Source organism: Myripristis murdjan, chromosome 21 (genome assembly GCF_902150065.1).
Source record: "Myripristis murdjan chromosome 21, fMyrMur1.1, whole genome shotgun sequence".
In the NCBI taxonomy this organism is placed as follows: domain Eukaryota; kingdom Metazoa; phylum Chordata; class Actinopteri; order Holocentriformes; family Holocentridae; genus Myripristis; species Myripristis murdjan.
The window spans coordinates 1,068,847-1,096,340 of NC_044000.1; the positions used below are offsets into that span (position 1 = coordinate 1,068,847).

The following is a 27,494-nucleotide window of genomic DNA, read 5'->3' on the forward strand; positions in this document are numbered from 1 at the left end:
AGCTGGGTGACATATTGTCACCCTCCATTTTTTCTTTGTCCTCTTTCCTCCTTTACTTTGATTTTGACATCCTGTCGTATAGCACCACCACTGCATTCCACTTGTCTTGGGCTTTCAAGTGATTTTATTTATTTGAGGCGGCAGGACTACTTTTGGTACATATATATTTATGATCATGATGATAATCAATGACTGACCAATAGAAACATAATAACCTTGTGTTCAAATATTGTTTGATGGCCCCTGTTCAGTTATGGGCCCTAAGAATCAAGTCAATCCTCAGGCTAGACAATCAGATTGCTTTCCTACATTCTACTTTTCACAAAAGCAAAACAGCTGGAAAAACCAGGACATTTAGTGTAGAGCAGCAACATAAGGCTGAAACTAGAACCTGGAAGAAACCTGGAAAAAGCTGGAATCCCAGGTTTCTGATGGAAACAGTGTGCTGACTACTGGTGGTGTCACAACAAGTTTTTGTTTTGAAAAGTCATGTTTTGAAGTAAAAATACACGCTCAGTCAAAGTTTGCAGAAGCTTCACACACACTGCCCAGAACAGTAACATTAGCATGCTTAGCTTAGCTAACCTGAACCAGAGACAGCATGCTGCTAACACCTGCTGGGGGCGCTAACACCCAGAGGACAGCTTGGACCCACTTGGTTTATGAAGAAAAACCAGCGAGTCGACACCTCTGTCAGCTCAAGCAAACATCCAGCAGCTCACAGCAGCAGCATGCTAGCTTTAGCATGGCTTGTCTCTCAACTCACTAGTTTCTCTGTGTGATCAAAAACTATGAAGTAAACAACTTTGCTAAAACAGCCAAACATAAAGCAACTGCAGCAACACCAGAGCCAGCAGCAGCTAACATCAGCTAGCAGTCCAACAGTGACCTCTGACACATGAAGCTCTGGCCAGCGACCAAAAGCTGCTCAGGTATTTACTCCAGTCTTGCTCTCTCTCTCTTTCTCTCCCTTGTTTCCTCCATCAGTGTTTTTTTCAGGTTTCTTGTGCTCTGCCTTGATCTCTGTACTGAGAGCAGCAGTGAGCTAGCTGGACACAGCTGCTGTGACGTGGTGCCGTAAAGCGTTATGTGTGTCCACGACCCGCCCCGCCAAACTTCCACAGTGCAGGAACAGGCTTTCAGGGCGCATAGTGGTCAAGACAGAGCCACCATGCTACTCATTACATGTCATGTTGAAACTGCTGTTTTAAGGCAACATTGTTACTTAGTGCTGCTGTGTGTGTGTGTGTGTATGTATATATATATATATATATACATACACACACACACACACACACACACACACACATCTTTTTATTGATCCCTTCAGGGATCAATAAATTATTCTGATTCTGGTGAAAATTTAGCATTCCAAAAATGGCCTCCAAGGTGTGTAAAACTGAAAGCAATGCCCTGGTGTTTTCATATGGATGGAGAAAACAAAGCTTTTTGAAAACAATGATGAAAGATAATCATTTATGGATTGATTTGATTTGTTTGATTGATTTATACTTTATTGTCAGCCAGGGCTGATTTTTTGTGTATGAATGCCAGTTCCATTTGTACCAGCACATAACAGGTGAAGAAACAAAACTACATACATTTACGTAACATTACAGTCACTGAGGACAGTACTTAGTTTAGTGCAGATAGCAAGGTGCTTCAGCAGACATTCAATCTGGGATCATGCTCCTCATTTAACTTTATGATTGACATTTAACTTTATGATCAGTGCATCATTGCACATCACTGCATCATCCTGTATGTAGTTGTTATAGTGGTTTGTTTGTTTACTTGTTTATTTTTTTCTCACACTTTCTGTTTTCTCTTTTGTTATTTAATTTATGTCTATTTGCACTGTTTATTTTTCTATCTGCACTGTTTACTTGTCTACTTGTTTATTTTATCACCCTTTTTCTGTTTTCTCTTTTGTTATTTTATTTATGTAAATTAAGAGAGAGCAAAGTTTCCCTGTATGTGAACACATACTTGGCCAGTAAAGCTGATTCTGATTCTGATTCTGATTCTGACTGAAACACAAGAGAGTTTCAAGCAGACCCTGTTAGAATGTGGAACCCTGTCTCTCTGGTTTGATGGCAGCTGTACATGTTCAGTGTTCAGAACACTGTCAGGGTTACAAATGTTGTTTGCCAGCCTCAGCATGGTCTTATGCTAAGCAGATACAGTTTCTCAAGAAATTGTCCTAAAGTCTTTGACCAGATTTTCATTTGGTGAAGCAATTTAGATTTTAACATAGTGGTCAAACTCTTGTGCCATGTGGTATCCTGACACTGTAGAACACAAATACCAGAAGTAAAAAGCACGAGCAGAATTTGTTTACTAGTGCCAAAAGATCTGAGACGATGAAAAAAAAAAATTCTTTGTTTGGTCCTTTTGCAGACAAATTCAGTGTGGTCTCTCAGATGATCAGTCATTACACCCATTATTTATGGGAAAATTCCTGCATGAATTGTTTCATTATGGATAACAACAGGAACCTTGCAGGAGTCAAGAGGTGAACCAAAGACAAATTCCTGTTTTGTTTGTGTTTATTTCAAGAGCATTATCATGATTATCATCATTTTCTAGAGTATCATGTGATCCAGCAAATGCTTCTGTGTTCTTCTGCATTGCAGACAGAAGTTGTCTGGGCACAGACATGCAGTAAGAGACTTTGTGTGCTTTTGGGTGTTGTGGACAGCTGGCTTTTGGAAAATGGTCTGAAATGGTGTGAAAATGCAAGTGTGGTGTAGTGTGGATGGAAGGGCCAAACAGCATTTTGGGATTGACCAGGCTTAGTGTGGACAATAGTAATAGTGATGGTGCTGCTTGAACTGTTGGTGTAAAGGTAAAAATAGCAGCAGAGGACAGGGTGATAAATGGTGGAACGTGGAGGCACGTGGGATCTCTCTTTTTAAAAGCTAAGTCTGTCTTCCCTTCAGGTCTTGATGCTTACAAACAGAGGATAGGTAGGCATGTAGGCCTCATCTCAGAAAGTATTGATTGAAAAATGGGAGAATGAGTGTTGAGTGATAAAGAATGAGTTACCGCCAGTGTTCCTGAGTGTCGACTTGCAGATGGTCCGAGGTGACAGTCTGTCCCTCTTACGGTGTCTTAAAAAAATCTGATGGGGCGGAAAGAACATTTTTCTAAGAACAGTTGCTGATAGATTAAGTGTAGCCTGCAGCAGATTTATTGTCATCCTTCATGGCTACATACTACTTTCTCTGTGCCTGTGTATGTATGTGAAGTAGCAATACAATTCCCTACATTAGACCATACCATATGCTTTTTCCTATCTTTAGGCTCCAAAATTTGTTCTCAATGTTAAGTTGATGATGTCTTAGGCGAGAGACAGCCACAGTCTTACATATTCATCAGTTGGATCTTGTGACTAAATCTAAATCTCAGATGCTCTGTGAGACAGCATTCTTCATTCTCAGACAGTTCGCTAATTGTCTGTACATTATCCTTAGGCCAGAAGTTGTGTAATTTTTGATATGCTTTGAGATGTGTGTTTGGAAACTACTGAGCTTACGCGAATGCTTTTTAAATTTTGGAAAATTGTAAAATTACAGACCCAAATTTTTTCCTTTTTTCCAGAGATGGTTAGTGTCTCTGTAATATGTGTTTACCAAGAAGGCTTGTGAGTAAAACTGTCTTCATCATAAGTTAAAGGCAGCACATGATGAATACTTGAGGAAAAAATGAGGCACTATTGGTGAAGTATTCCTTTAAGATAGGGACAATGTATTACACAAGCATCCTAACCTCCTGGCATTCTCATCCAAACCGTCACACTTTTCCACCAGGTACTGTTAGCTAACTTGTATAATCTGTGCAGCTGCTCTTTTATTGTTTTTACAGAACCAACAAAATGCTAACAGACAAAACTTAATCTGTGAAAGACTTATGGCAGACCAAACCATGTGTCACAGTTTGATGACAAAACGCTTACTAGATACGCTTACTATATATATATATATCTATATATATAGATATATATATATATATATATACAGTACAGGCCAAAAGTTTGGACACACCTTCTCATTCAATGCGTTTTCTTTATTTTCATGACTATTTACATTGTAGATTCTCACTGAAGGCATCAAAACTATGAATGAACACATGTGGAGTTATGTACTTGACAAAAAAAGGTGAAATAACTGAAAACATGTTTTATATTCTAGTTTCTTCAAAATAGCCACCCTTTGCTCTGATTACTGCTTTGCACACTCTTGGAATTCTCTCGATGAGCTTCAAGAGGTAGTCACCTGAAATGGTTTAAGTTGTGGTTGGGAAGCCACAACAGCAACTCTGTCAAGTGTTTGAAAAGCAGTAGTCAGGAAGGCCAGACAGATAATCTGAAGATGCTTCACACCCTTTGAATTCAGAGTTTGAACTGCTCCCATCTGGCTGCAGATTCAGGGTTCCAAAGGCAGGCCAGAACATTTATAAGAAATCCTTTATTCCACATGCCATACAAGCACTGAATATGATGTGACCATCACTTCTTCTCTGTGGGTTGTGACGCTCTCATCTGCTGCTGCTGTTTCATGTTCATGTGCACAATTTATCTTCTTGTCCCTGCACTGTATGTTGTGGAGTGTCTTAATGATTTGCTTGTGTGTCGGTTTGCTTGTGTGTAATTTGATGCCTTGGAGAGGCCAAAGACAAATTTCCACTAAGGTGGACAATAAAGTCAATCAGTTTTCCTAGAAGCAGTTGTATTTTGATGACTTGAAATTTGGTTTCTCAACTGAAAACTAGTCCCTGTGGAAACATTTGCTTTACTAGCCAAATATCAGCTCAGTGGTTTATGAATGGTGACAACTTTGTTAGCTGCAGAAGCAGAACATGATTTGCAAAATGGTTTGCTGCAATGTAAAATGTGGGTAGACTGTATGGCCCAAACCCTCAAAATCACTGGAATGGTTATTGAAGATGGGAAGTTTATGTAATAAAGCTCTCCTTCATGTGTTGCCACACTAATGTAACAGACTCAAGCATAGGATGCTGCCTGCAAACTAACCCCCCTGTTGAAACCAAAGAGCAGCATGACCCCGCCACTGATCCTGGTCACAAGACAGGTGGCTCGTACCATTCACAGTCTGGAGGCAGTGCTTTGTCTTGACCTCCCCGGCTTTTGAGCCTGTTTGTTCTCCCAAGATGAGACTGGAGTCTGGGAAGCTCATTAAGACATGAAAGAGCAATTTTCACTGCAACAACTGACACTTCAGTTTCTCCTGTTTTCTCCTGATCATTTAATGCTTGTGAGGATAGGATTTCAAACCACCGTGTAGAAAGTACTGTACCTGCTAGGTATCTTAGCTTCTTAGAGGTGGAATTTATGAGACGATGTATCCCAGTTTCAGAAGAAGGTGGTAAATACTTCCAGAGGAAGATATTGGTGTTGGCAGGTTGTAAAATACCTTATGATAAAAATCACTGTAACTCATCAAATGACCTTACAATTGCCATTTTGGATATGGGTGTTAAACATGTAATCACTTCCAATTTGTAACAACAAGATGTCTGCTTCTTCTGATATGATATTAATGTGTTGTTTCAGGGTAACCCATGTTTGAAACCTGAGCCAATTCTCTTGATTTCTTTCCACAAGATGGGAAAAGTGCAGTCAGCATATTAACAAGAAATTACCTGAAAATTACCCCCAAAATGACCAAAAAATGTGTGAAATATTATAAGAAATTTAGCATGAAATGACCATAAAACACCCTAAAATAAAAAGACAATAAATTACAGATTTTTTACTGATTGCTAGAAAATGACCAAAAACTTTTAACAAAAACATTGTTAAAAACATAGTCATCATTAAATTACTGAATACGAATAAAAATAAACAGTAAAATTACCAAAAATTGTGAATCATTTCAAGAAAATTGCCAAAGAAAGAAAGAAAAAAACAAAATGAAACAAAGAAAGACAAAGAAATAAAGTGAAATACATTGAAAAGTGAAAGCCCAGCCACAAACTCCTTGGTTTCCAACAATTTTTAAAATGTGTTATTTTATTATCTTTTACATGAAAATTCCATGAAAATTAGACACATCCATCTGCCTTTCCCTGTTTGAATGTGACATGCTGGGTTGATGAAAGAGAGTGAAAGCTAAAGCAAAGGCCAGGCTGTATCTTTCAGCGTTGAACATTGAGAAAGCCGTGTTTAGCCCAAACACGCTGAGCCTTTTGAAGCGCTGACAGACAGCGCAGGTGGCAGAGCAGTCGCCTCTTCCGCCCGCAGCCTTCTCACTGCAGCAACACTCTCATGTGTGGGGAAAAAAACACTTAGGCTGGATAACACTCTCTCTCTCCACACACACACACACACACACACACACACACACACACACACACACACATAGAAAAAAAAAAAAAACGGCCGAAAACATGCATAAATACATCACACAATCAATAGATGTCACTTTAGTTTGGAACAAAACTCTTATTTTTGTCAGTTGGTTAGGAAGAAACTAAAACCTGAAAGTTAAATTTGAGTGTGTGTAGTCTTTTTCACTCTCAAACAGAACGTGAACAAAATTCAGTCCTACTTATTAATACAGTTTCTTGCTTTTCCACAAGGAAATAAAAATGTTTAACAACTAGCAAAAATCCTCTATAGCACAAACCTTGGCCAACATTATGGAATTGTCCTGAACAGCCAGTTCCACAGTTCACATGTTGGATATCCACCAGGAGCTCATCTCACCCAGCAGCACACCCTCCTTTGGCCAGCCGTTTGTGAAAAGCTAATCTGTGCTTCCTTGCCAAATGACCAACCTTTCCTCAAAGTTTCAAGATGTTGCGTCAGTCCGACCCATTCACCAAAATAAAATGTTGACATTTTATGTTTCTGCAAACCACAAATATGTTGAAATTTGATATTTCTGAACCAGTTCTCTGGTTGATGTTAGCCACTTTGGTTAGCTCATTAGATACTTTGGCCACTTTAGTCATTTTTAATTGCTTTATTAGCTTTGTTAATCACCAAAACTACTTGGCTAAGCTTAGGAAAAGGTCATGGTTAAACGAACGCTCCAACATTTTGGGTAAAATACCTTTTCATGTGGGTATTTCATGTTAGCCTAGTATAAGCACTTCTATGGAGTCTATGGAAGTCGTTAGCTTGGCTCTATCAAAGTGAAAAAATAAACCTTACTGCACTTCCAAAGCTGTCTTATTTACACAGGGCATCATGGATTTGAAATACACATCTTGGAATTTCTTAAAAAAAAAAAAAAAAAAAAAAAAATAGAGTTAGGTGGTGGAAGGAAATGTGTTCATGTACCTGCTGAACACATACATCCTTCCATCTAGAGCAGTTTTCTGCACACTGCTGACCGTATTGCTACTACTGCTACTGGAAGCTTCCACTAAATGGTTGCCATCTACCTTCTCTAAACAGTATTTTGGAATGCAGCACATGGCAAAGACCTTGCATGATAGATTGCCATAGTTGACATGAATGGACCCTCATTCCTCATAACACACCTGCATTGAATTCAGTGAGAGTCGAGGCGGCTGATGTCTTTGTGAATGTTAACAGCTGTTTCTCCTTTGCCCATCAAGATTTTGAATTTTTCCTTTTTGTTTGAATGGGGATTTTTTTTCTTTTTGTATAATATAACAAAACAGGCATAAAAGGGACAACTAGGAAATATAATTTCTGTGCAGGAGAGGTCAGCAGCCACAGGTCTATAACAGCTTGGGAGTGAGTTAAAGTTCTCAATTTTCTCAAAAGGAGTCAGTTTTACATTTAACTCTGTGGTCCCATTAACAGTCTGATTTAAAAGGGAAAGCAGCATTAGTGTGCATAAACATTTGCTTTTACCTGGGAATCCCAACTGCAAAGCCAAGTGTAGCCCCTCCTTCATGGCAGCAGTTGTTCTCAGAGTGCTCTTCAAATAGGAAGGATGAGCTCATGTGTCTTTATAATGACTGTAATGTCTATACTGAGGACATCCAGAAAATGGACTCAGGTCCCCTCTTTAACTGGAGGTCCGACCTGAGCCTCAGTCTGCGCTGTATGCCTGGAGTGTTGATGTCCACCGCCATATGAATGGGCCTCTGTATGCAGTCCAGTCCTCCTCACTATGCCCATTGTCTCCTGTGATTGACAGGCAGGTCGCTGATAACACAAATAACCCATGTGCCCTATACCACAACCCTCCAAGAAGCTCACCGGCTATATTACTTTACCATTTGGATTTAGAAAAAATAAAAAAGAGGCACTTGTGGCCTACAATAGCCAAAAAGACACCTCGTATCTTTTTATACAGTTAAAACAGTCTGTGATGTTCAGTGCATTCCAGAAATTATTTTGGATGAAGAGATGTAATTTATTATCTTGGTGTACATATTTTCTCTCAATCTGCCTTGTTTATTTCTACTGCAAAATTTGTGTGTCGCTACATTTCCTGTAATGCCTTTTGACAGCCCCTAGAAAAGCAGCTGACTAGCTACCCAGCTGTTCTTAGGACAGTAGTGGTACTCTCTTCCTCTCACTGACTACGTTTACATGCACACCATATTCTGGTTCGGGTCAATATTCCGGTTAAGGTAACTGCACTGCAGCAACTGGAATATTCCGTTTACATGTTACTTGGCATGTTCCCGTGTTTCGGCGTATTCCACTCTCTCACGTAATGCGACACTCAGCCGCGGGGGGCAGCAGCACGCGTATAGGCGTCTGGTCTGCCGGAAAAACAGACGAAGAAGTCTTCTTCTTTGTCTTCTTCTTCTTTTTCTTCTTCTTCTGTCACTATTTCTATGTTTTCTCCCAACAATATCCTCCATGATATTGAAGTCTTTCATTAGCTGAAGGCAGACTGCAGTCTCTTGGCTCTTGCTGCTGTTCGCCATGCCGTTTTCCCCGCCTGCAGTAACCATAGCAACAAAGACGCCACAGAATTCCTTGCAGGTCGAGCATGCGCAGTCATGACTGAATATTCCGGTTCGGGGCATTTTCCGACTAAGGTGTTTACATGCCCCAATATTCCGGTTGGAACAGGCATATGCCAGGGGTCTTATTCGGAATTCTCTCCAACCGGAATATGACCTTAATCGGGTTCAGTGCGTGTTTACATGACACGTGCGCAACCGGAATATTGCGAATATTCCGGTTAATACAGGAATATGGTGTGCATGTAAACATGCTCTTTGTTACTGAGTGCTGGATACTGTCTGGATGCTCCAAATGCTAACTGTTAGCCTCCTGCTATTGAGGTGGACTTCCTCCCAGCTAACATTCTGAAATATAACCACATTCATGCATGTGTGAATGCTAACAGTCATGTGACATTGATGCAGGCTGCACCACACTGGCTGTAAGTCTAAATGTTGATTTGCAACACGTTTTTCATTCAGTAATGTTAACATTTCAATATTTTTGTTGATTTGCAGAAAAATTAAATGGCAGCATTTTACGCTGCTGACTGGGGTGCCAAAATCACATAGCAAAGGCATCATTTTATCGGGTTAATTTAGAAGTGTATTAGGGCGGACATGGGTCAGTTATCTAACATAAGGATAAGGAATAAACATAAGGAAAAACTGGTCAATGTCAGTTGACCTCATCTGTAAAAGCCACAGTATTCTCACTACAAAAACAAACTACGGTAAGTGTATACAGACAAAATAAGTCATTCAAGGAAAAAACAACGTGCCCCAATAGCTGCAGACATGGCAGGCTGAACAAGGTCAAATCAATAGAAATCCTCACACACCATTTCACTCTGCCCAATTTCAAACCAGCAAACAGTCACAACAGTGCTGCTGCTTTTAGGAAAACTAGTGTGGACAGTTTTATTATGGTGACAAATACTGGTGTGAAGAAAGGCTGAAGGTGTGAAAAATGGTAGGGAAAATGTTCAGAACAACAGTTCTAAAATGTGGCTGCTCTCTTTGGGAAAAGATTAATGGAAACATGAAGTATACATGCTGTAGATATTAGGCTAATCATGCAAAATCTCTGGAATGGTTCTTCATGGGCTCCTGTTCCCTAACTAGCTACAGTATGTCCAAACAGCTTCTTTAGTTGTCACTGCTCTGGGAGTTCCAGTCACATGTTGTTTCTGGTGCGTTTAGGTTACACTTACCTCTGTAGTGTATGGAAACCTGTTTTCTTGACATGAAAAACTTAAAAATGGCTACAATGAGAGCTTTTTTTTCTCACAATTACAACTTAAAGCAATACTTTAGTAATTTTTAACCAGCTTTGTATCATTACAATGTCAGTTGTATATGCAAATGAACAGTGTTTACCTTCCCTCCTCGTTGCCTGCACCCAGAGCTCAACATGTCATCCAGCGGACTTTTCCAGATCTAGCGAGCTACAGATTATACTTCTGCATTTTTTTGTCAGCAGAGCGAAGCTGACATCTGAGCGTAAGATTAAACACAGCTTTCTAGAGTAAGTGCAATGGTGACAACATTTTGTTATGAACGTGATAATATTACAATGTGAAAATCTACAGTCCATGTTTTTAAGACGCCCGTTGAAGACTAGCTGAGCACATACACTGCCCCAGTTTGTTACCCGGCGATGTTTATCCTACAGTGCATGCTGGTGGTTGTTGAATTTCTATCTTTTGAGCCAAAGGGAACACCACAGTCCCTTTTTTCTGTTTTCCCTGGTCATGTGGCACCGATTTAAAAAATATTTGCACCTTTCTACAGCATATTTTATTTTTTCATTTGGCAGAAAGAGGCTTCCACGGCAGCGTCCCCCCCACTGATGTAGATTGTAAATAAATGAAAAATATAAAGCTACAGTGAGTATACACTTATTTGTATGCAGCACATTGTTGGTCTGTGTTTCTATTTCAGGCACGTCTGACTTTGTTAGTGTATAACTGTCTTAACTCATCTGCTCATACCTTATCTCCTCCTATCCACTAGCTAAACTCCATCTCTATCTCCCCTCTCCCTCTTTTATCCTCAAGTGAAGTCATCCTTATCTGGAGGGCCCACGACATCCTCACTCCACCATTAGCTGCAACTTGATCCCTCTGCTAGTAGGCTTGTAATTATGGAGAATGGCTGTTTTTAGATCTTCACTTCAAGTGGAATCCAGTCATGCCTGAAATCTGTACATAGAAGCAATCATCTGTCTGGCTGCTGTTAAAGTCCAGTGGACGGGTGCAAAGCAGAAAAACAGTTCATAACTGTGATATCTATAGCTATGTCTATGTCTATATCTACATCTCTAAATGTATTTATCTATATCAATGTACACTCCTGATCAAAATCTTAAGACCAGTTGAGAAATTGCAAGAATTTACATTTTGCACTGTTGGATCTTAAGAAGCTTCTAAGTAGAGCTTCAAAATGCAAAAAGAAGAAATGGGAGTGAGACAAAAAAATTTTTGAGTAAGCAATTTATTGCCAACCACCATTAAACTGAAATAGGCTGTTCATCAGCTGATCAAAAGTTTAAGACCACTGCCTTTAAAAGCCCAAATCTTGGCAAAAATGTGGATTCAGTGTCATTTTCTGTCAGGGATCCACACTGTCATGACCTGCTGATCACGACTTCAAAGTCACGAGTAACAACTTCAAACTGTTCCAGGCATAACCGATAAGAACAACCGTCTCCAGTTGGGCCGCCATTCTTGTGTACAAAACGTAAACTGCGAGATGTCGAACGAGGAAGCTGGAGTCCGTTGAGCACAATCGAGTTCACAGGCGTGAATTCACAGGTTTGGCTATAGCCCCGCCCACTTTTAACCGGTAAATCCCCAGTTACGGCCTGGAACGCAGCACAAGTCCCTTCCTCGGAGTTGGTACTCAGAGCGGCCAAAAAAACTCCTCCTATTTGTTTACTGAGTACATGTGACATTTTGTTATTTTACATTATCCTGTTTTTCATTGACTGGTTTCTTTTAATTAATCAATTAACGTATTTATTTATTAATGCATTTATTTATTTATTTTGAAATGCAATTTGTGGGAAATTAGACTTCAGAAAATAATTTCATAATCGCCTAAAGCCTTTATTATCCACCTTTTTCCTGACTTAAAAAATGTGACAGCCATTGCTCTGGACGTCAGGAGGCAGTGTGAAGCGTTGGCTTGGATCACATCAACCTCTACAGCATTTCATTTCAAATGTGTGTGTGCCTGTCTGCTCTAGCCATTTTCATAAAGGTAAGTTGTTAAGGACACCCAAAACTTCAATGCCAATATCATCATACTTAATTAATTTGATTATATTTTCACTGTATTTTGCTCTGTTGCTCTTTACTTCAATAGCAATTTAGCTGATTGCGATTAGCGATTAGCAGCTTTTACATTTCATGACATGGCTAGAGATTTACCAGCATGCTGGCACATATTTAGATAAAACCCAGATGTCACAGATTGTTTGTAAATTGCTGTTAAATGCCTTAAATAATCCATAAAGTGGGGGAAAATAACTTTAAGAACTGAATTGGTTTAGGGAAGCAACCAAAATGTCTTACTGAAAGGTATGCTGGCTGCCTTCTTTACAATTTTAGTTGCGTGTAGCTTGCATTGTGTATCAACTAGTAGAAAGGGTTTATGACATGTGTAATGTTATTCCTACATATATCAATCACATTAATTTATAAATGTAATTGAATTTTCTTTAGGCTCTTCACTAATGGCCTGATGGCAAAATGTAATATGAAGGGGAAGGAAAAAAGGGCAAAAAGCCTTTGGAAGAAACAAAGTTTTTTTTTTTTTTTTTTATTAATCCAGTATTGGTAGTGCACAGGCAACATAATTTTGCTTACAAATATGTAGGCTTGGTGTATGATTGCATCTTGCCTTTGCATATTTCTAATCATTTGTCTTTTTCTGCTTGTGAACACAGAAGAATACATCAGGGTGCATGCTTCACAGCACCTCAAAGAAGTGGAGGTGGAGGATTCACTGTCACTCAGGACTGATTAGCCCATCCTTTGTGGAGAACAGGACTTTGAACCTGAATTTTTTCCCAATATGTTCGTTCTGGACAGAATCACGGTTCTGCTTTTGTGAACACTTAAAAAAATGAAAATGTTTTTGGTTTTGCTTGGCTGTTCCTAGCAAAATCGCGAAAGTTTCTGGTTTTCGTTCCGTGAACCGGTTCAAAGCCTTGGTGGACAGTCTTTCCAGTTTTGTATTATATAAGCTTTTGTATATTGTCTGTTGTTAAAAATAAAGTTGGAAATAGGGGGATTGAATCGTGATTTATTTGTAAACCTCTGTGTATAACTGTAGTCCCATGTTTCCAGAGGGTGGAGGACATGTTTTCTGTCCCAGTTAATTTTTCTGTAGCTTTGTTTGGCTCAGCAGCTAGTTTGAACTGGAAATGCATTACACCTATGTATGTGTTTCCAGTTATCATCTGCTGCTGAGCCAGTCAGATGAAGTTATTGGAGAATGAGCTGGAGCAGTATGCCACCTTCTGAAATGGGACTACAGTTATGCACAGAGCCTAGAAGCAGTATAAAAACAAGGTCTAAAATGAGTCTAAATTTGACGTTGCAAAGACGTCCACAACGACCACATTTGGACTACCCTTATACGGAGGTCCTGTGGACATCCACACTGGACGTTCAGTAGACGGCGGAAAAAGACGTCGCCTGGCGTTACAGTCTGCACCTTCTGGGGACCAAAATTGGACGTCCAAAAATGACACAGAAAAGACGTCGCTTGGACGTCTCTGCGCAGTGGGTGAGTGTTTAAGCATAAAATGTAATCCAGAGCAGTCTCAAACTTTAAAAAGTTTGAAAACATCTGAACTAGTGCTTATATTTTGGTGAAATGATTTGGTTTTGAGAGGTGTGCATCAGTGGTGTCGTTTGGCATGGGCTTCTGGGGCTCTAGCCCCGAACGTTTTTTAGCCTCTAGCCCTGAACGTCACAGAGTCCTGTGCTTTCACATAGCACGGGCACGGCGCAGACCTTGGCTGGCACAGCCATTCAGTATCCTCACATATGTGTCATACCTCAGTCTTAAGAACTGTGATCGCAGGGCGCAAGGGCGCACCGGTCTGTGTTGAGCTGAGCACGCAGTGCGAGGCTGCGCACTGCGCAAAAGTTGAAACCTTCACCTCGGTGCGTCCAATAAGAGAGAATAGTGGAATCTGAAAAAATCTGGCAGATTTTGGCAGAACAGCAAAACAACAATGGAGGAAAGCATCATTGTGGCTGTCTCTCTGTGTGCAGAGCTGTGGGACACCAGACAACAGTCCTACTGTGATCTCATTAAAAAGCCCAAGCATGGAGAAAGATAGCCAACAATTTGGGAATACCAGGTGTGTTTTAAATCAAAGACCAATACTGTTGTAAACTGAAGCAAATGATTTACTACACGGGTAGGAGGTGTGTGTTTACATGTTTAGGACGATCATCTTTCTACAAAAATAAAAAAGCCTGAGTTCTACATGTTGGTATGACTTCTGACATTACTATTCACCAGTTACAGTTGATAAATACTGCAAAGAGAGCTTTTCATCACTGTGTAATATGCTCAGTCATCATTATGTCAAAAAAGACAAACAAATCAATTTCATTCTGTACATGCACATTAAATAGGGTCAAATTCTGCACGTGTGCACGCAAAATGTTTCGTGCACATTTGACCCAGTCCCTGATGTTTAGCCCCTGATCTTTCCAGATCCTAAAAACGCCCCTGATGTGCATCATAGTTTGGGTGCATTTGAACATAAACAACAACATGCTGCATGTTGATGGGGACAGGTGCATGAAGTCGTACCTCAGTCTTAAGAACTGCCTCAACCAAAAAAAAAAAAAAGAAAAGAAAAGAAAAAAAGAAAAGAAAAGAAAAGAAAAAGAAAAATATCACCTCCCTGTGGCCCCGGCGGTGCCTCATCCGTGATCCTGAGGTAAGGAGGAGCCGCCCATCGGGACTGTCCCAGCCGGGGGAGAACCCGCCTACCGCGACCTGTGATAGGCGCGGAGCTGCACTTCATCCTCTCCAGCCGTCAGTGAGACGGATTCTCATTTCCAAGACGCTCACGGGGTGACAGAGCCAATCCACCGACGGGACAATAATCCTCAAAGCCGACAAACACGAGGAGTGAATGTGTGTTTTCAGCAGCTGGCGGACTATCCTCCAAGGCTTCTGGGAGCTGAGCAAGTTTGGCAGCTGGGGGATTTCTCTCCAAGTAAGTGCTTTCATCTGAGCCACTGACACAATACAGACAGGGATCAGTACGGCGACAAGACGAGGGACCGTGCCGAGGTAAACAGGCAAACGCAGCTTGTCAGTGAAAAACAGCGGCCAGTGCTCGTTTAGAGATCACCAGAGGTAAAAAAAAAAAAAGCGCTTCCTGCTGACATTTGAAAAGCGACGTGTAATGTGATAGTATTATGTGGTGCGCACCTAGTCTGAATTTCCTCGAAAATGGTGCTCTTTTGCTTGACCTACTTTGACCCCCTCAGCACCCCCATGAAATAACCCACTACAATAAAGAAATCACTAAATGACAAATGAGAAAATCACTAACGAACCCCCTCTGTTTTTGAAGAAAAAAAAATATAATAGGTGATTATTACTTTATGTTGTTTAATTTTACTACATAGGTATAAAACAAAATATTTTACAGTAATAAGTAAAACCACAGACAAAGAGGTGGTGTGTGGATATTGTGATTTTGCTCATTCATTATTTGTTTAATCTATTTTATCATATTTTTCATCACTTTTCAGTGATTGCGTTTTTCTTCCCTAAATGTTTTTCTGTGCTGTAATAAAATGTAATGTAATCCAAGAGCATAAGCAGTGTTAGTCTACATCTGGATCACAGCTACCACTAGCTGTTAAGTATGTGCATCAGTATGCTATGAATGCAGGTTCCATTTCACACATTTGGACAGCGTTACAGGCCCTGATCCCCGTTGGAACCCAGCGGTGTGTGATTGATCGGGGGTGAGCATTAGCAGCAGGTGCATCATTCGTTCCCCAAAACACACAGCAATGCCCACACAGTGTCTTATGTAGCAGCAGACAAATGCATGGAGACGAGATGTTTTTTTGGTGAGGGGTGCAGCCAAAAAAAAGGACAACACCCCCCCATCAGATGGGCTTTGTTCAAGGGGCACGCTGTTGCTGTGAGGATTTTAGGTTGTGTTTGGGAGTGGTCTGGTTGGTTGCCTCATATTTGCTGAGACCTACCCCAGGCTCCCCTGTGCACTGCTCCTCTCCACTGGGTACTTCAAAAAACCATACTAGTGATTTTGCATATTCAGAGTTATATATACAGAATGTATATACTCTCTGCAAATCTCTTCTCAAAGCAAGCAGTTGTATTTTAGAATATGACTACCTTTTCATCCCTTTTATCCAGCCATTGGTTTCCATTCATTCCACTACGATATGAAAATGAAATTGCAGAGTCTTCAAACTTTCTACACCAGTATTCCATCACTGTGTTAAAGTCATCCATATTAGTTTTCCTAAAAGCAGCAGCACTGCTGTATTTGGATGACTAGAATTGCTTCCATCTCCCTGCCAGAAAATAGTCCCTGGGGAAATGTTAGTTTTTTTACAGCCAATCACCAGTTTTGTATGAATGGTGGCAACTTTGTTGGTATTCAAGTATTCAAGACCTTTATTTGTCCCCGAGAGGCAATTGATTCTGCTGCAGTAGCAACAACAACAACAGCAACCACAATGACAACAACAGAGTGAAACTCACAAGGCAGATAGTCACATAAAATCAGTAGTAAATAAGTAAATGCATTTAAAAAAGAAAAGAAAAAAAAAAAGTGCATACTTGAATAAAATGGGAACTAAAGATGATGCTACCTGTACTGTACAGAGTTGAGCAGTGAGATGGCGGATCGGTTAGTTTTAGCTAATGGTTGTCTGAGGTGGGTGAGTGCTGTCGGACATGATGGATCCTGCCTTCTTTGAAAGCTGGTTGTTGTACAGTTCTGAGAGGGTTTTTTGCCGGGTGCCGATGATTTTACTGCTGACCTTTGTTGTCCTGGTTAATGGGATTTTCTGTTTCAGATTGAGGGATGCAAACCAACAAATACGTGAAAAGGTGAAAACAGACTGAATGAAAGATTTGTAAAACATTGTCATCAGAGATCTGTCAACCTGGAAATTGGCTAACTTCCTCAGACAGAACAGATGCTGCTGGCTTTTCTTAATGAGCATGTTAGTGTTCTTTTCAAATGTCAGTTTGTCATCGATGATGATGCCAAGATACTTGTAGGAGTCCACAGAGGCAGAACATTACAAAGTGGGTTTTCAACCAAAAATTCTTATTTGAAAATGAAGGGATTTTAATTATATGTTGTGAATGTTAAGCACCCCTTCATGATTTGTTGCAATGTAAAATTAATTCTAGAAATAGGCCAAACATTCAAAATCAGTGGAATGGTCCTTTCAGGCTTGATTTGCCCTTGTCACTAAGGCTCAGATCAAAAACCTGGCTCACATACACTGCACTAGATCTGATGGTCTGTTGGCCACCACAGGCTCTGTGTGACTGTTAGTGAGACATAACGCTGAAACAGCAGGACATGGCAGCCGCACAGTGCCGGCCTGGAAGTCTGTGTGTATGTTTGTGTATCATTGTGTTCACACGTTTGCGTGATAAGATCAAGAAACAGATGGAAATGTGAAGAAGGGGCGGTGTCATGCCATGTCTTGAAAATCCCCGCAGCAGCTGACCTCACTTCTGAACCGCTCCCCGTGATTTGAATAGAAGAATAAATGGCTTTAATTTGCTGTGAAGCCCATCTGTATTTTATAATCAGTTGTTGCGCCCCGTGCTTCTGGACAATCAGCATAACAATAGCAGATGAAAAATGAGTGTATGGAGATTCTGGAAGAAGAAAAGAGTTGTATGGTAAACTAGGCAGTGTCTGTGGGCTGCTGCCTGTGTTGCCTGATGCACACACGTGGCACAAACAGCCAGCAGATTCCCAGGGTCCCGTCCTGCTGTAGAGGGGAGGGCAGTGAAGGTAGATGCTCATGTAGGCTCACACAGGCTACAGGAGCTGAGGAGCTGAGGAGCACCCACTGGCCCAGTTCATGTGTATTCAGCTTCTCAAATCTCTGTGCTGTGGTTCTGCGAAAATAAATAAATAAATAAATAACTAAATAAATAAAAAATGAAATAAAATAAAATAATGAACTTCAGGTCCCTTGGTTTTTTTTTCCATGAATAGTTGGTTCCAAAGAATGAACCGCCTGAAACAAATTTAATTGAGTTATGTTTATTTTTAATTTTTTGGAGGGAGTTTTCTGGGGCGAAATCCTCTAATACACAGGAAGTGACGCATTTTTCATCTTTCGGTTATTTTGGAAGTAACAGAAGAAGAACTGGCTAGTTAACATACGCAGCGATAGCCACAAAGAATGGCTGAACAAAGAAAAGAGCTTTATCAACAGAAAATTTAAGGCAAAGGACTGAACAATACTGGACAAACTGGTGCACACACAGCTCAGCAATGAACACTCGGCACCAAACATGGAGACAAAATAAAAAATAAAACAAGGATGTTTCAGACAATCACTTTTTAAATGAATAGGACAAAAATGTGATCTATTTATTCATTCATCAAAGCTAGCATTTTTCCAGATATTTACAATAATATACCTCTTCTTTTTAAGATTCACCCCAAAGCTGAATGGACATTCCTGTACTGGTGGACACTTGCTGAGTGCCACACTCGCCTGCTGTTTGATAAATAACCTCGGCACGTTTGACAGGACTGAAAAATGGCCTGTCACCTGTGTGAAGGAAATTCTATTCCCCTTCATTAGCTTTAGACACTTTCTATTGTGTGGCTCTGGGATGGAAAGTAGTCCCACATCTGTAGCTGTGGGAGGGGACACATACAGCTGTGTAAAGGAATAGCAAAAACAAGGATGGCGGCATACGGGCCATTATCCTAATTCACGGGAGGGGCAAATGAGTGGGGAGTTGGGGGCTGGGGGACTTGCATGTCAGTTTTTTGTAGACTGTCCCATTGGTGAACATAGACACTGTGAAAGTTTTAGCACCATAGGTGGGCTTTAAAACAAAACTGAACCTTGGTAAGGTGTTTGTGTTATATCGTTTCCAGAGTCCACATGGTGGTGAAATATCCTCATTAGTTGCTTGGTGCTCGCCTGGGCTGCTAGTCCAGAATAATGTATTTGAATGTGTGCACTACCATAGCAAAACAAGTCCTGGTACCCATTTTTTTCATGTAATTACAATTATTTATGAAAGTAGCCTATTATCAGGTTGTTTCTTCCTGGTGCAAACCTACCATGTGGCAACTTCCTGCAGATGTGACCTGCCAAATCAACTTTCCAGTTCATATGGGAAAAGAACTGTTTCACTATGGGGCATGGCTCAGGAGGTAGAGCGGTCATCTGGGATTCGGAGGGTTCCCGGTTCAGTCCCCAGCTCCTCCAGAGTGTGTTGAAGTGTCCTTGAGCAAGATACTGAAACCCTCACTGCTCAATCAGGAGCAGTGAGGGGTTCAGAGTATGTCATATTTTAATATTGACATACTCTGCTTTGTTTACATTCATTTTTGTGCCAAAAGTGTTATTTTGGGATCTATTTTGCTATGGAAGTGAATGGAGAGACACAGATACTGGATACAGTGTTGTGGTTTAGCAGGTCAGGGGAGCACAGAGGACATCTCACCACCATGTGGACTCCCATGTTAGTGTACTACTCAAACTTCTACCAAAGTTCCATTTTGCTTTCAGATTAATTAATAGTTGGAAATTTGAAAAAAAGGAAGCATAACACAGTGTGATAGTCATGCTAAAAGTAGCAAGACTTTTCTTTTTCTTGAAAGGCGCTATACAAATTTAAGTTATTGTTATTATGTATGACAGCTGCTCTAAAGTTTTTGTAGCTTTGAAGAGGCTAAACAAATGCATTTTTTTTTTTGTTGTTGGAGCATCCATAAAGCTCCCACCTCAACCACTTGAACAATTCTGAGGTGGGAAATAAGAAACTCCCCACTGGGAGGTTTTCTAGTTTTCCAATTCTTTTGAATATATCATAAGTAATAAGTAAGTATCACAAGTATGACAGATGTCCTGCTTGGTACACCTGCCTAGCATTTGACAACTGAGTCCTGTTGGGATCTGAGTCAGGGGAGTGGATTCTTTTTGATAGCAAAAGCCACTACATTATTCATCAAAGCACAAATATTTGTGGGGCATAGGCTACATTTTAAAATGGAAAGAAAAAGAAAAGATGCTGACCCCCCCCCACCCACAGGCACATACTAATGATTAAATGATCAGCTATTAATGTTGTTTCTACCTGAGCTAATTATTAATAATCTTTGTTATAATGTTCTATTTCCTTATGAACGAATGCATTAACTACCATTTAAGACATGTGCTTGAGTTGGGGCACTTAAGCATCTATCTGATTTACAGGGATGTGGCCCACCTAGTAAAGTCATGACATGATTAGCTATATGGTTACAACTTATTAGCTAATGCATAATTATGTAAACGCATTCCACATTTGTAAACATGTAACATATGTAAAGCTGCCTTTAATTCATTGCACCTAGCTTACAGTTTGTTGTGTATGCACTTGGATGCAGTCGTAAATGTAAAGGCAGGCTGTTCACGCTCCTCAAGGTCCAAGTGCTTTGGGTCCAGTGGAAGTGTGGCAGGATGATGTGTGTGCTGCTGCTGCCATGTTGGAGTCATGTGTAGCAGTGTAACCTCTGTAACACAAGCCTGTCTGCTGGAGCAGACCACTGATAGTGCAGTTGCTGTTTTTTAGCCTATCTCTTCCTGTCACCCACACAAGTGCACACATTCTCCAGTGCACTCCCAACACGTTTGTGAACTTGTAGTCATGCACACACACACACACACTCTCTCTGTCTCACACACAGAGGGACTGGTCTTGTTATGGGACCGGCTGCCCCGCTGGTTTCCTGACAGGAGCAAAGCAAGCTGGACAGCAGAGCAGATCATGTCTGCTAGTGTGTCGGCATGCTCAGAGATTTCTCTTAGAAATGCTTTCCAGCATCTTTTTATTTATTTATTTTTAGAAAAGCTCCTTTTGGAAGGGTTGATCATGTTTTTCTTTGGCTGTTTTCCTCGCTGCTTAGACTCTCTGCACTTTTGAAAGCATTAAAGGTAAATTCTCCACATTTTTATAAGGAGCCTGGGAAGCCCCTGCAGCTGCCCTTTGCCTGCTCTCACAAATCACTGTCCCACCCTTGTCATCGCCGGCATGTTCTATAGCCAGTCACTGATGGTGGGTGAACTTTGGAGGTGATGTTTAAAACCAGTCTAAACCAGTTTAAATTCTCCGACCAAAGAGGATTCTAGTTCTGGTGCATAGACCACTGCACAGAGCAAAATATATATCAAACATGCAATATCAGAGGATCAGTATCTGTCACACACAGGCTGCAATATACAGTAGCTTATTGAAATTCATTGTCATCATGAGTTTATTCAATGAGTGACGCGGTGAGAATGAGTTAGTATTAATCAAGTGCTTTCATTGACTGTTCACTTCCTAGTTGATACTTCCTACCTCTGTGCTGACTGCACTCCATTCAAACTGACATGGACAGTTCTGCCAGATCATCTTCAAACTCAGCCACCATTTCCATTTGTTTATACAGGAAAATAAGAAATTACATAGTTAGTTACTCTTTACCAGTTATCTTATTTCAGTGGCCTACCTGAAACATGTGACACTGCAATAGCTCTTTGTGGTGCGGTAGAAATTTTTCTTCTGCAAATTTTGTTAGACAAAAACACGAGGAACAGCCTTTGTATCACCTCTGTATTTGTGCCAGCGTTCTTTGCGTAGACTGTATAACGGGTCTAAGTGGACATTCACCAACAACACAAAGCACATCCGCCCCTGCTCTGTGACAAAAATGCATGGCGTTCAAGGTGTTTCTCCAAAGTGATGTGTCTCTGTGTGAGTGGCTCCTAAATGCAATGCGCCTGGTATGCAAAAGCACCTTGTGCAACACCTCAGACCCTTTGAAAATGATAAAAAACAGATGGCCATAGCTGCTAAAAGCACGTATGGTGTGATCATAGCTTTAAACAACCACATGCAGTTTTATTTGGTTTTAAATAGTTTTATAAATCAGGTATGGACACAACTTGAAAAATGATATGAACATCACATTAAAGATGAAATCCCAGTTCTCTTAAATGGGTGGCTGAGTTGGCTCAGCGGCAGGCTGGACTGGAGGTGTGGCACTGAGGACACCCTGTCAGTAGAATAAAAGACAAGAACTGGGATGTATTCTGTATCCATGTCTACTGTGTCTCCTGTCTCCATATCCTGCATGTGTGTATCCTGTATCCATGCCTTTAGTTATTTTAATCCCCAGGCTGTGTGTCACATCATTTATAGAACCTGTACAGCATGAGATGTGGCCTGCCATGTTTTTTTCTCTTTTAAGAAAATGATGAATCTTAGGGGTCCACTTGCTGTGTGGCGATGCGCTAAGTGAATAGGAGAGGGTTCCCTATCGAACATACATCTAAATACCTGCTGTGAGTTCTTCAGAAAGTTTGTGCAAGCTTAAACGCATGAATGACTTGAGAAAGATCTTTATGTTGGGTCACTGCACCTCCATTGAAAAGGCACTGCTGAGTTGTCACAGTCTCATATCTCTTATATGCACCAGTGTAGCTTAACGGAAGCAATGGGGTGTCAAGCTGAGGTTTGAAGAACGTGTTTAGCAGCCATATGAGAAGGAAAATATACTCTGTTAGCAAAATTAGTTAAAACAACTACTTGTGATTATATTATATATATTTCAAATTAAATTAAAAGTAAACTGTCAAAAAGAATATATATAGATATAGATATATAGATGGATGGATGGATAGATAGCTACTATAAAAAAAAAATAATGAAAAGAAATAGTCAGTTTTGTTTAGAGGGTGAAGTAAAACAAACAAAAAACAAACATCAAAATCCAAGCTCCACTCCTGGCTGGATTTCAAAGGGTTAATGCTTTAGTAAGTAAATATGTTTGATGTGTTCACGCTGCAGGACACGTGCCTCTCCATGCCACAGAGACTTGTGTCCTGTTGTGAACCTTCTGTTGCTTTTTTTGTTCTGAAATATTGGGGTTAAACTCTTGATTTGCATAATCTGTTGATATACTGAGCAGCATATCAAAAATATACAACTTATTTGAATACTCACTGATTATGTGTTGCTGTCAAACTGAAAGCTTCTTATTATTGGGTTTGTATTGTGTGCTATGTTGTGCTCACAGTGTGGAAGTGTTCATCATTGAAATGTTGTGACCAACAAATCATTACAGATCATAGAAAATATTCTTCTCATGGAAAATGAAGAGAAACATTTAACACTGAAAGCCCTTTTTGACCTGAATGTTTCCTCTGAAACAAAATGATGATTTTCATATCTATACATTTAGAAATATTCAGCAGAATCATCTTAATCCATAGGGAAATCTTCTTCAAGCTGACTTTCAGTAAGCTGTGGCCCATTCGAAGAGATTTTGCCATATCTGACATTCACAATACATTTTTAACAATTCAGATATAGTTTTCTGATAAGTTTTAAAAATCCTTTTGATAATTTCTGGGACTTTTATTCCTCTTTTGTTGGGCTATTTTTTTTGTTATCACTGAGATTCTTAGTCATTTTTCACTAATTTTCAAGTTTCAAAGGGTAAAATTGTTTTGACATCACACTTGAACGCTTATAAAGTGTGGTGATTAAACAAGGAAGGAGAAAATGTTAAAATGATCCTTCATACATTTTCTGTATTTTTGTAGTGAATTAAATGTGAAATTAAATAATTCTTCATTTTGCTGAGGACATCCTGGCATCCCTTCAAGGAGCCCTAGGGTTTGAAAAACTTGATGCACTACACTAGTGCATCAAGTACACAGTCAGTGCTTGAGGTAATGGATGGCATAAATGTATCCAGAAATTAATGAACAAATGACATATTTTCCCCTCTGTTTTCATGTTTAGATGCCATATTGCTCTCAGCAGCCTCCTTGGTGAACTACTCTCTGCCCATGTATATCTTCAGGTTGGCAGCCTGTCCATGCTTCGTGACCTGCTCTGTTTTAGTATTCAGCAGCATCCTCACCCAGCTCGTCTAACTGGCAGAGGGCAGGCTCTCTGCGAACCTCTGGAGAGTTCTCTTTTGATGATCTCCTTTGAAGTTCAGTACTTTTAAACCATGCCTGTGATTGGATAAGAGGCAATGAATTATTCATATTTTGGTAGTAGCAGTAGTAGTAAGAGACATAGGAGCAGCATTCAGTTTTCCTCTGTTGGTATTAAAGCATGTAAGGCCCACATTAACCTTTCATTTGATTTCTGTCAAGAACATTATATATCTAAAATGAAATTATAAAAAGTTTACTGTTAAAAAAAAAAGTAAAAATAAATAGATACATTGAAAAAGAAAAATGCCACAAAATGACCAGGAAAAAACATTGACAAAAGCCAAAAAAGACAAATAAATCAGTCAATAAATAAATGAATGAATTAATAAATAAATAAAAATTCCAAGAAAATGCCCAAGAAGTTCCAAGACTATAGCCAAAAAACCCCCAAGAAAATTCACAAAAATTGGTAATTATATCACATTATAACACTAAATTTATTGTAGCATAATTAATATTCATTTACACCAAAATTACACTAAAATTACAGATAAGAGTTTAATAAATGAATAAAAAGTACAAGAAAATAACCAAATAACCCTTTCCCAAGAAAAATAAAACAAAAAAAAAAAGTTTATGATTCATTTCCTCTCAATTGTCTTTTTCTGTCTCAGCTGATGTTTACAGAATTCCTGAGACTAGATTTAGCCCAGTAACAATGCAGATGTTTCCTCCAGATACTAGGTGTACCTCAAGTTTTTGCATTAAATTGGCTATATCCACCTTTATTTTCTGAATGAGAATGGACCAGACCAATTTTCTTCAGGTTACATGGTCATTCTCTTTGCAATGAAGCACCCACTCTGTTGACTTTGAAGCTGGCAGTTTACAGGGAAAAGGCTTTAAACTTTATGCAGCGTGTCTAATTGTGGTTTTTGTGACAGACTTCGGTGTTGGGAAGCAAGGACATAAAAAAAAAAAAAAAAGATCCTAAACTTCTCATATTTCCTAAGGGAAATAAGCTCTGCAAGGTTCAGCTACTCCAAAGCTGGCAAGCATGTCCTTGTGTAACTACAGACAGCAGGGGTTAATTTAAGACGATTCATTTTTTTTCAGCATACACATTGTATTTTTAACCAGCCAAACAAATGAAAGTCTCTAACGGCTCAATAATAACTCAATAATATTTTATTTATTTATTTATTTTAAACCAGGATAATTATATGACTGTGATAGTGGGACAGCAAACGAGTTAAACATCTGGCCAGGCGGCCTCCTAAGAACCTGCAGTCTTATATTTTGACCTGATCCACCTCTTTTTGGCCAGAGCAGTTCTGGTTCTTGAACTGTGGCTGTTCTGGATACTTGGAACCAAGGTGCTAACTGGTGAACTGTCCCATGGAGTAGAACCATTGTGATGGAGCTGTTGCCGGGTCACTGGCCACTGACTCCAGCATTCTTGTCGAAATTCAGCTCCAGTCTGCTGGTTTGCTGTTCTATGAGTGAGCACACTGTGCAGGAGTTCATAATACTCCCCTCATATTATCCAGCGCCACTTTTCACTAGGTCCTTTATGGTGTGCCCTCCTTTGATATTTTTACTTGTTGATGATTTGGTCCTGGCTTATGAACCCAGCCTTCACCAAATCTTCAGTGATTTTGAGATACAATTTACTTTTTCTACTATTCCTTTCCATCTTTTCCTGAAATTCAGGAGATGTCCAAATTGAAAGCAGACCACTACATACTTTGCAGTTTCTCCATCGTCTCCATCTTTCCTTGTAGAATAAGACCCACCCACTCTTGTTGTCACCATGCTTGCCGCTTCAGGTTTTTTGGTGCTGTTGGGAACCAATTTTTGGGTTCTGAAGTCTTATTTTTGGTTGAAATGCTCAGAATGGTTCAAAATTAGGTTGGAAAGGAACTAGTTCTTGGTTGAAAAGGTCTGTGGTAGCACTGTACAGGTGGAACATCATACACTTGTTAGAGAATGTCATTTTATGTGAATAAATCGAACCCATGGTTATTTTATATTACTCCACATGCATCAGAAGGCCCACGCCCACAGTATGTTTTCTGTAGATGTGTAATGTACATATTTCCATGATTCCGCTGTTCTCAAAGAACAAGCACAATTAAAAGCAGCCATCCATGGTGTTAAAAAGCTCACTCACTGATTCCAGAGGTTAGACATCTCTCTGAAACAAAGAGGGGTACAGAAACACCAGTCAGCCTCTCAAATCCCAGCTAGCTCCCATGGCCTTTTACAGTAACTCAGCCACATTATTGGTTGCCATCAAGTTCAAGGGGATGGGATCTCTCCTTGCAGCTGTTACAAGGATGTATTAGCCCTACACTGATGTCTGCACAGTGCACCCCTCCCTGCAGGCCCGCATCAGGATCCTCACATGTCCCACACACCCTTCAAAGGGATTTGGTGTACATCCTCTGTTTCTCATGCAGGGTTTTAGGCCCCTTGCTGCCAAATAATGTGGGAGAGCTGGTATGTGCCCACAGCAGTCACCTCCCCCCACCCTATCCCACCTCACTAAAGTACTATGTGTAAAACAGGGGGAGTAGAAATGCCTGCATTGAGGATTCGTATGCACTAAAGCTATGAAAAATTAGGAATTTCTAAAGAGATACTGGTATTTGGAGGAGCGAGCGAGAGAGAGAGAGTCATTTGTTGTAGCTGCCTGTGTGGGTAGTGAGGCTCATTGAAAAGACAGTGCCTTTCAGTAGTGCTTTTTTCTGACTTCAGCTCTGCAGGATTGAGTTGCACCAGCTGTTCATAGATCTGTTGCTAAATTTGTGTGTCCATGTAAGTTTTTGGTAACTAGTTAGTGTTAAACTAACTGAAAACTTAATTTGGTTGCACCATTCTAAACTAGGGAATGTCTCAACTAAAGAAGCCTTCATGTGTAATGTGTACATCTAAACTAAGCAACATCTATAGCTGCATCCAATGGAAAAGCATGAACATTTTAAACATGGAAGTTACTTAAATATCACAAACAAGAATAAGCATTAGTGCCAGTTAACTAGTATCTCATTCAGTCACAGTTGCATCTTTATTGTTATGTATTTCTAATTTCTGTTTCAGGCTATGAAACATAACGCTAACCTAGTCTTGAGTGATAGGGAAATTGCTACTCCAATTATGCAATGCAGTGTAATTGAAGAGAAGCAAAATAGCCATTACTGTAGACACACAATGCTAAATTATCTAGCATACTAATGCCAAACTTATACTAAATTGCTGAGGTGTATTTGTAAATATATAGTAACTGCTAAGTTCAAAGTCACAACTAGTTTCTGTGGCATAAACCTGTTTAATTTAGTAGTGTATAAACTTTAATATATTAAACACTTA

General features: G+C 39.9%; 1 protein-coding gene across 4 annotated transcripts in view; it reads left to right on the plus strand.

Annotated features, from left to right (window-relative positions):
- The first annotated feature begins 714 nt into the window (after positions 1-714).
- Positions 715-27,494, plus strand: part of lypd6 (LY6/PLAUR domain containing 6) — a 53,528-nt gene continuing 26,748 nt past the window's right edge. For 2 of the 4 annotated variants that reach the window (XM_030081233.1, XM_030081234.1), the window contains exon 1: positions 715-932. In XM_030081233.1, the coding sequence (XP_029937093.1) occupies positions 899-932 (34 nt within the window). In that variant the 5' untranslated portion in view covers positions 715-898. Of the gene's footprint in view, positions 933-14,995; positions 15,158-27,494 lie in introns of those variants that run through there. The other 2 variants (XM_030081235.1, XM_030081237.1) reach the window with 1 other exon arrangement.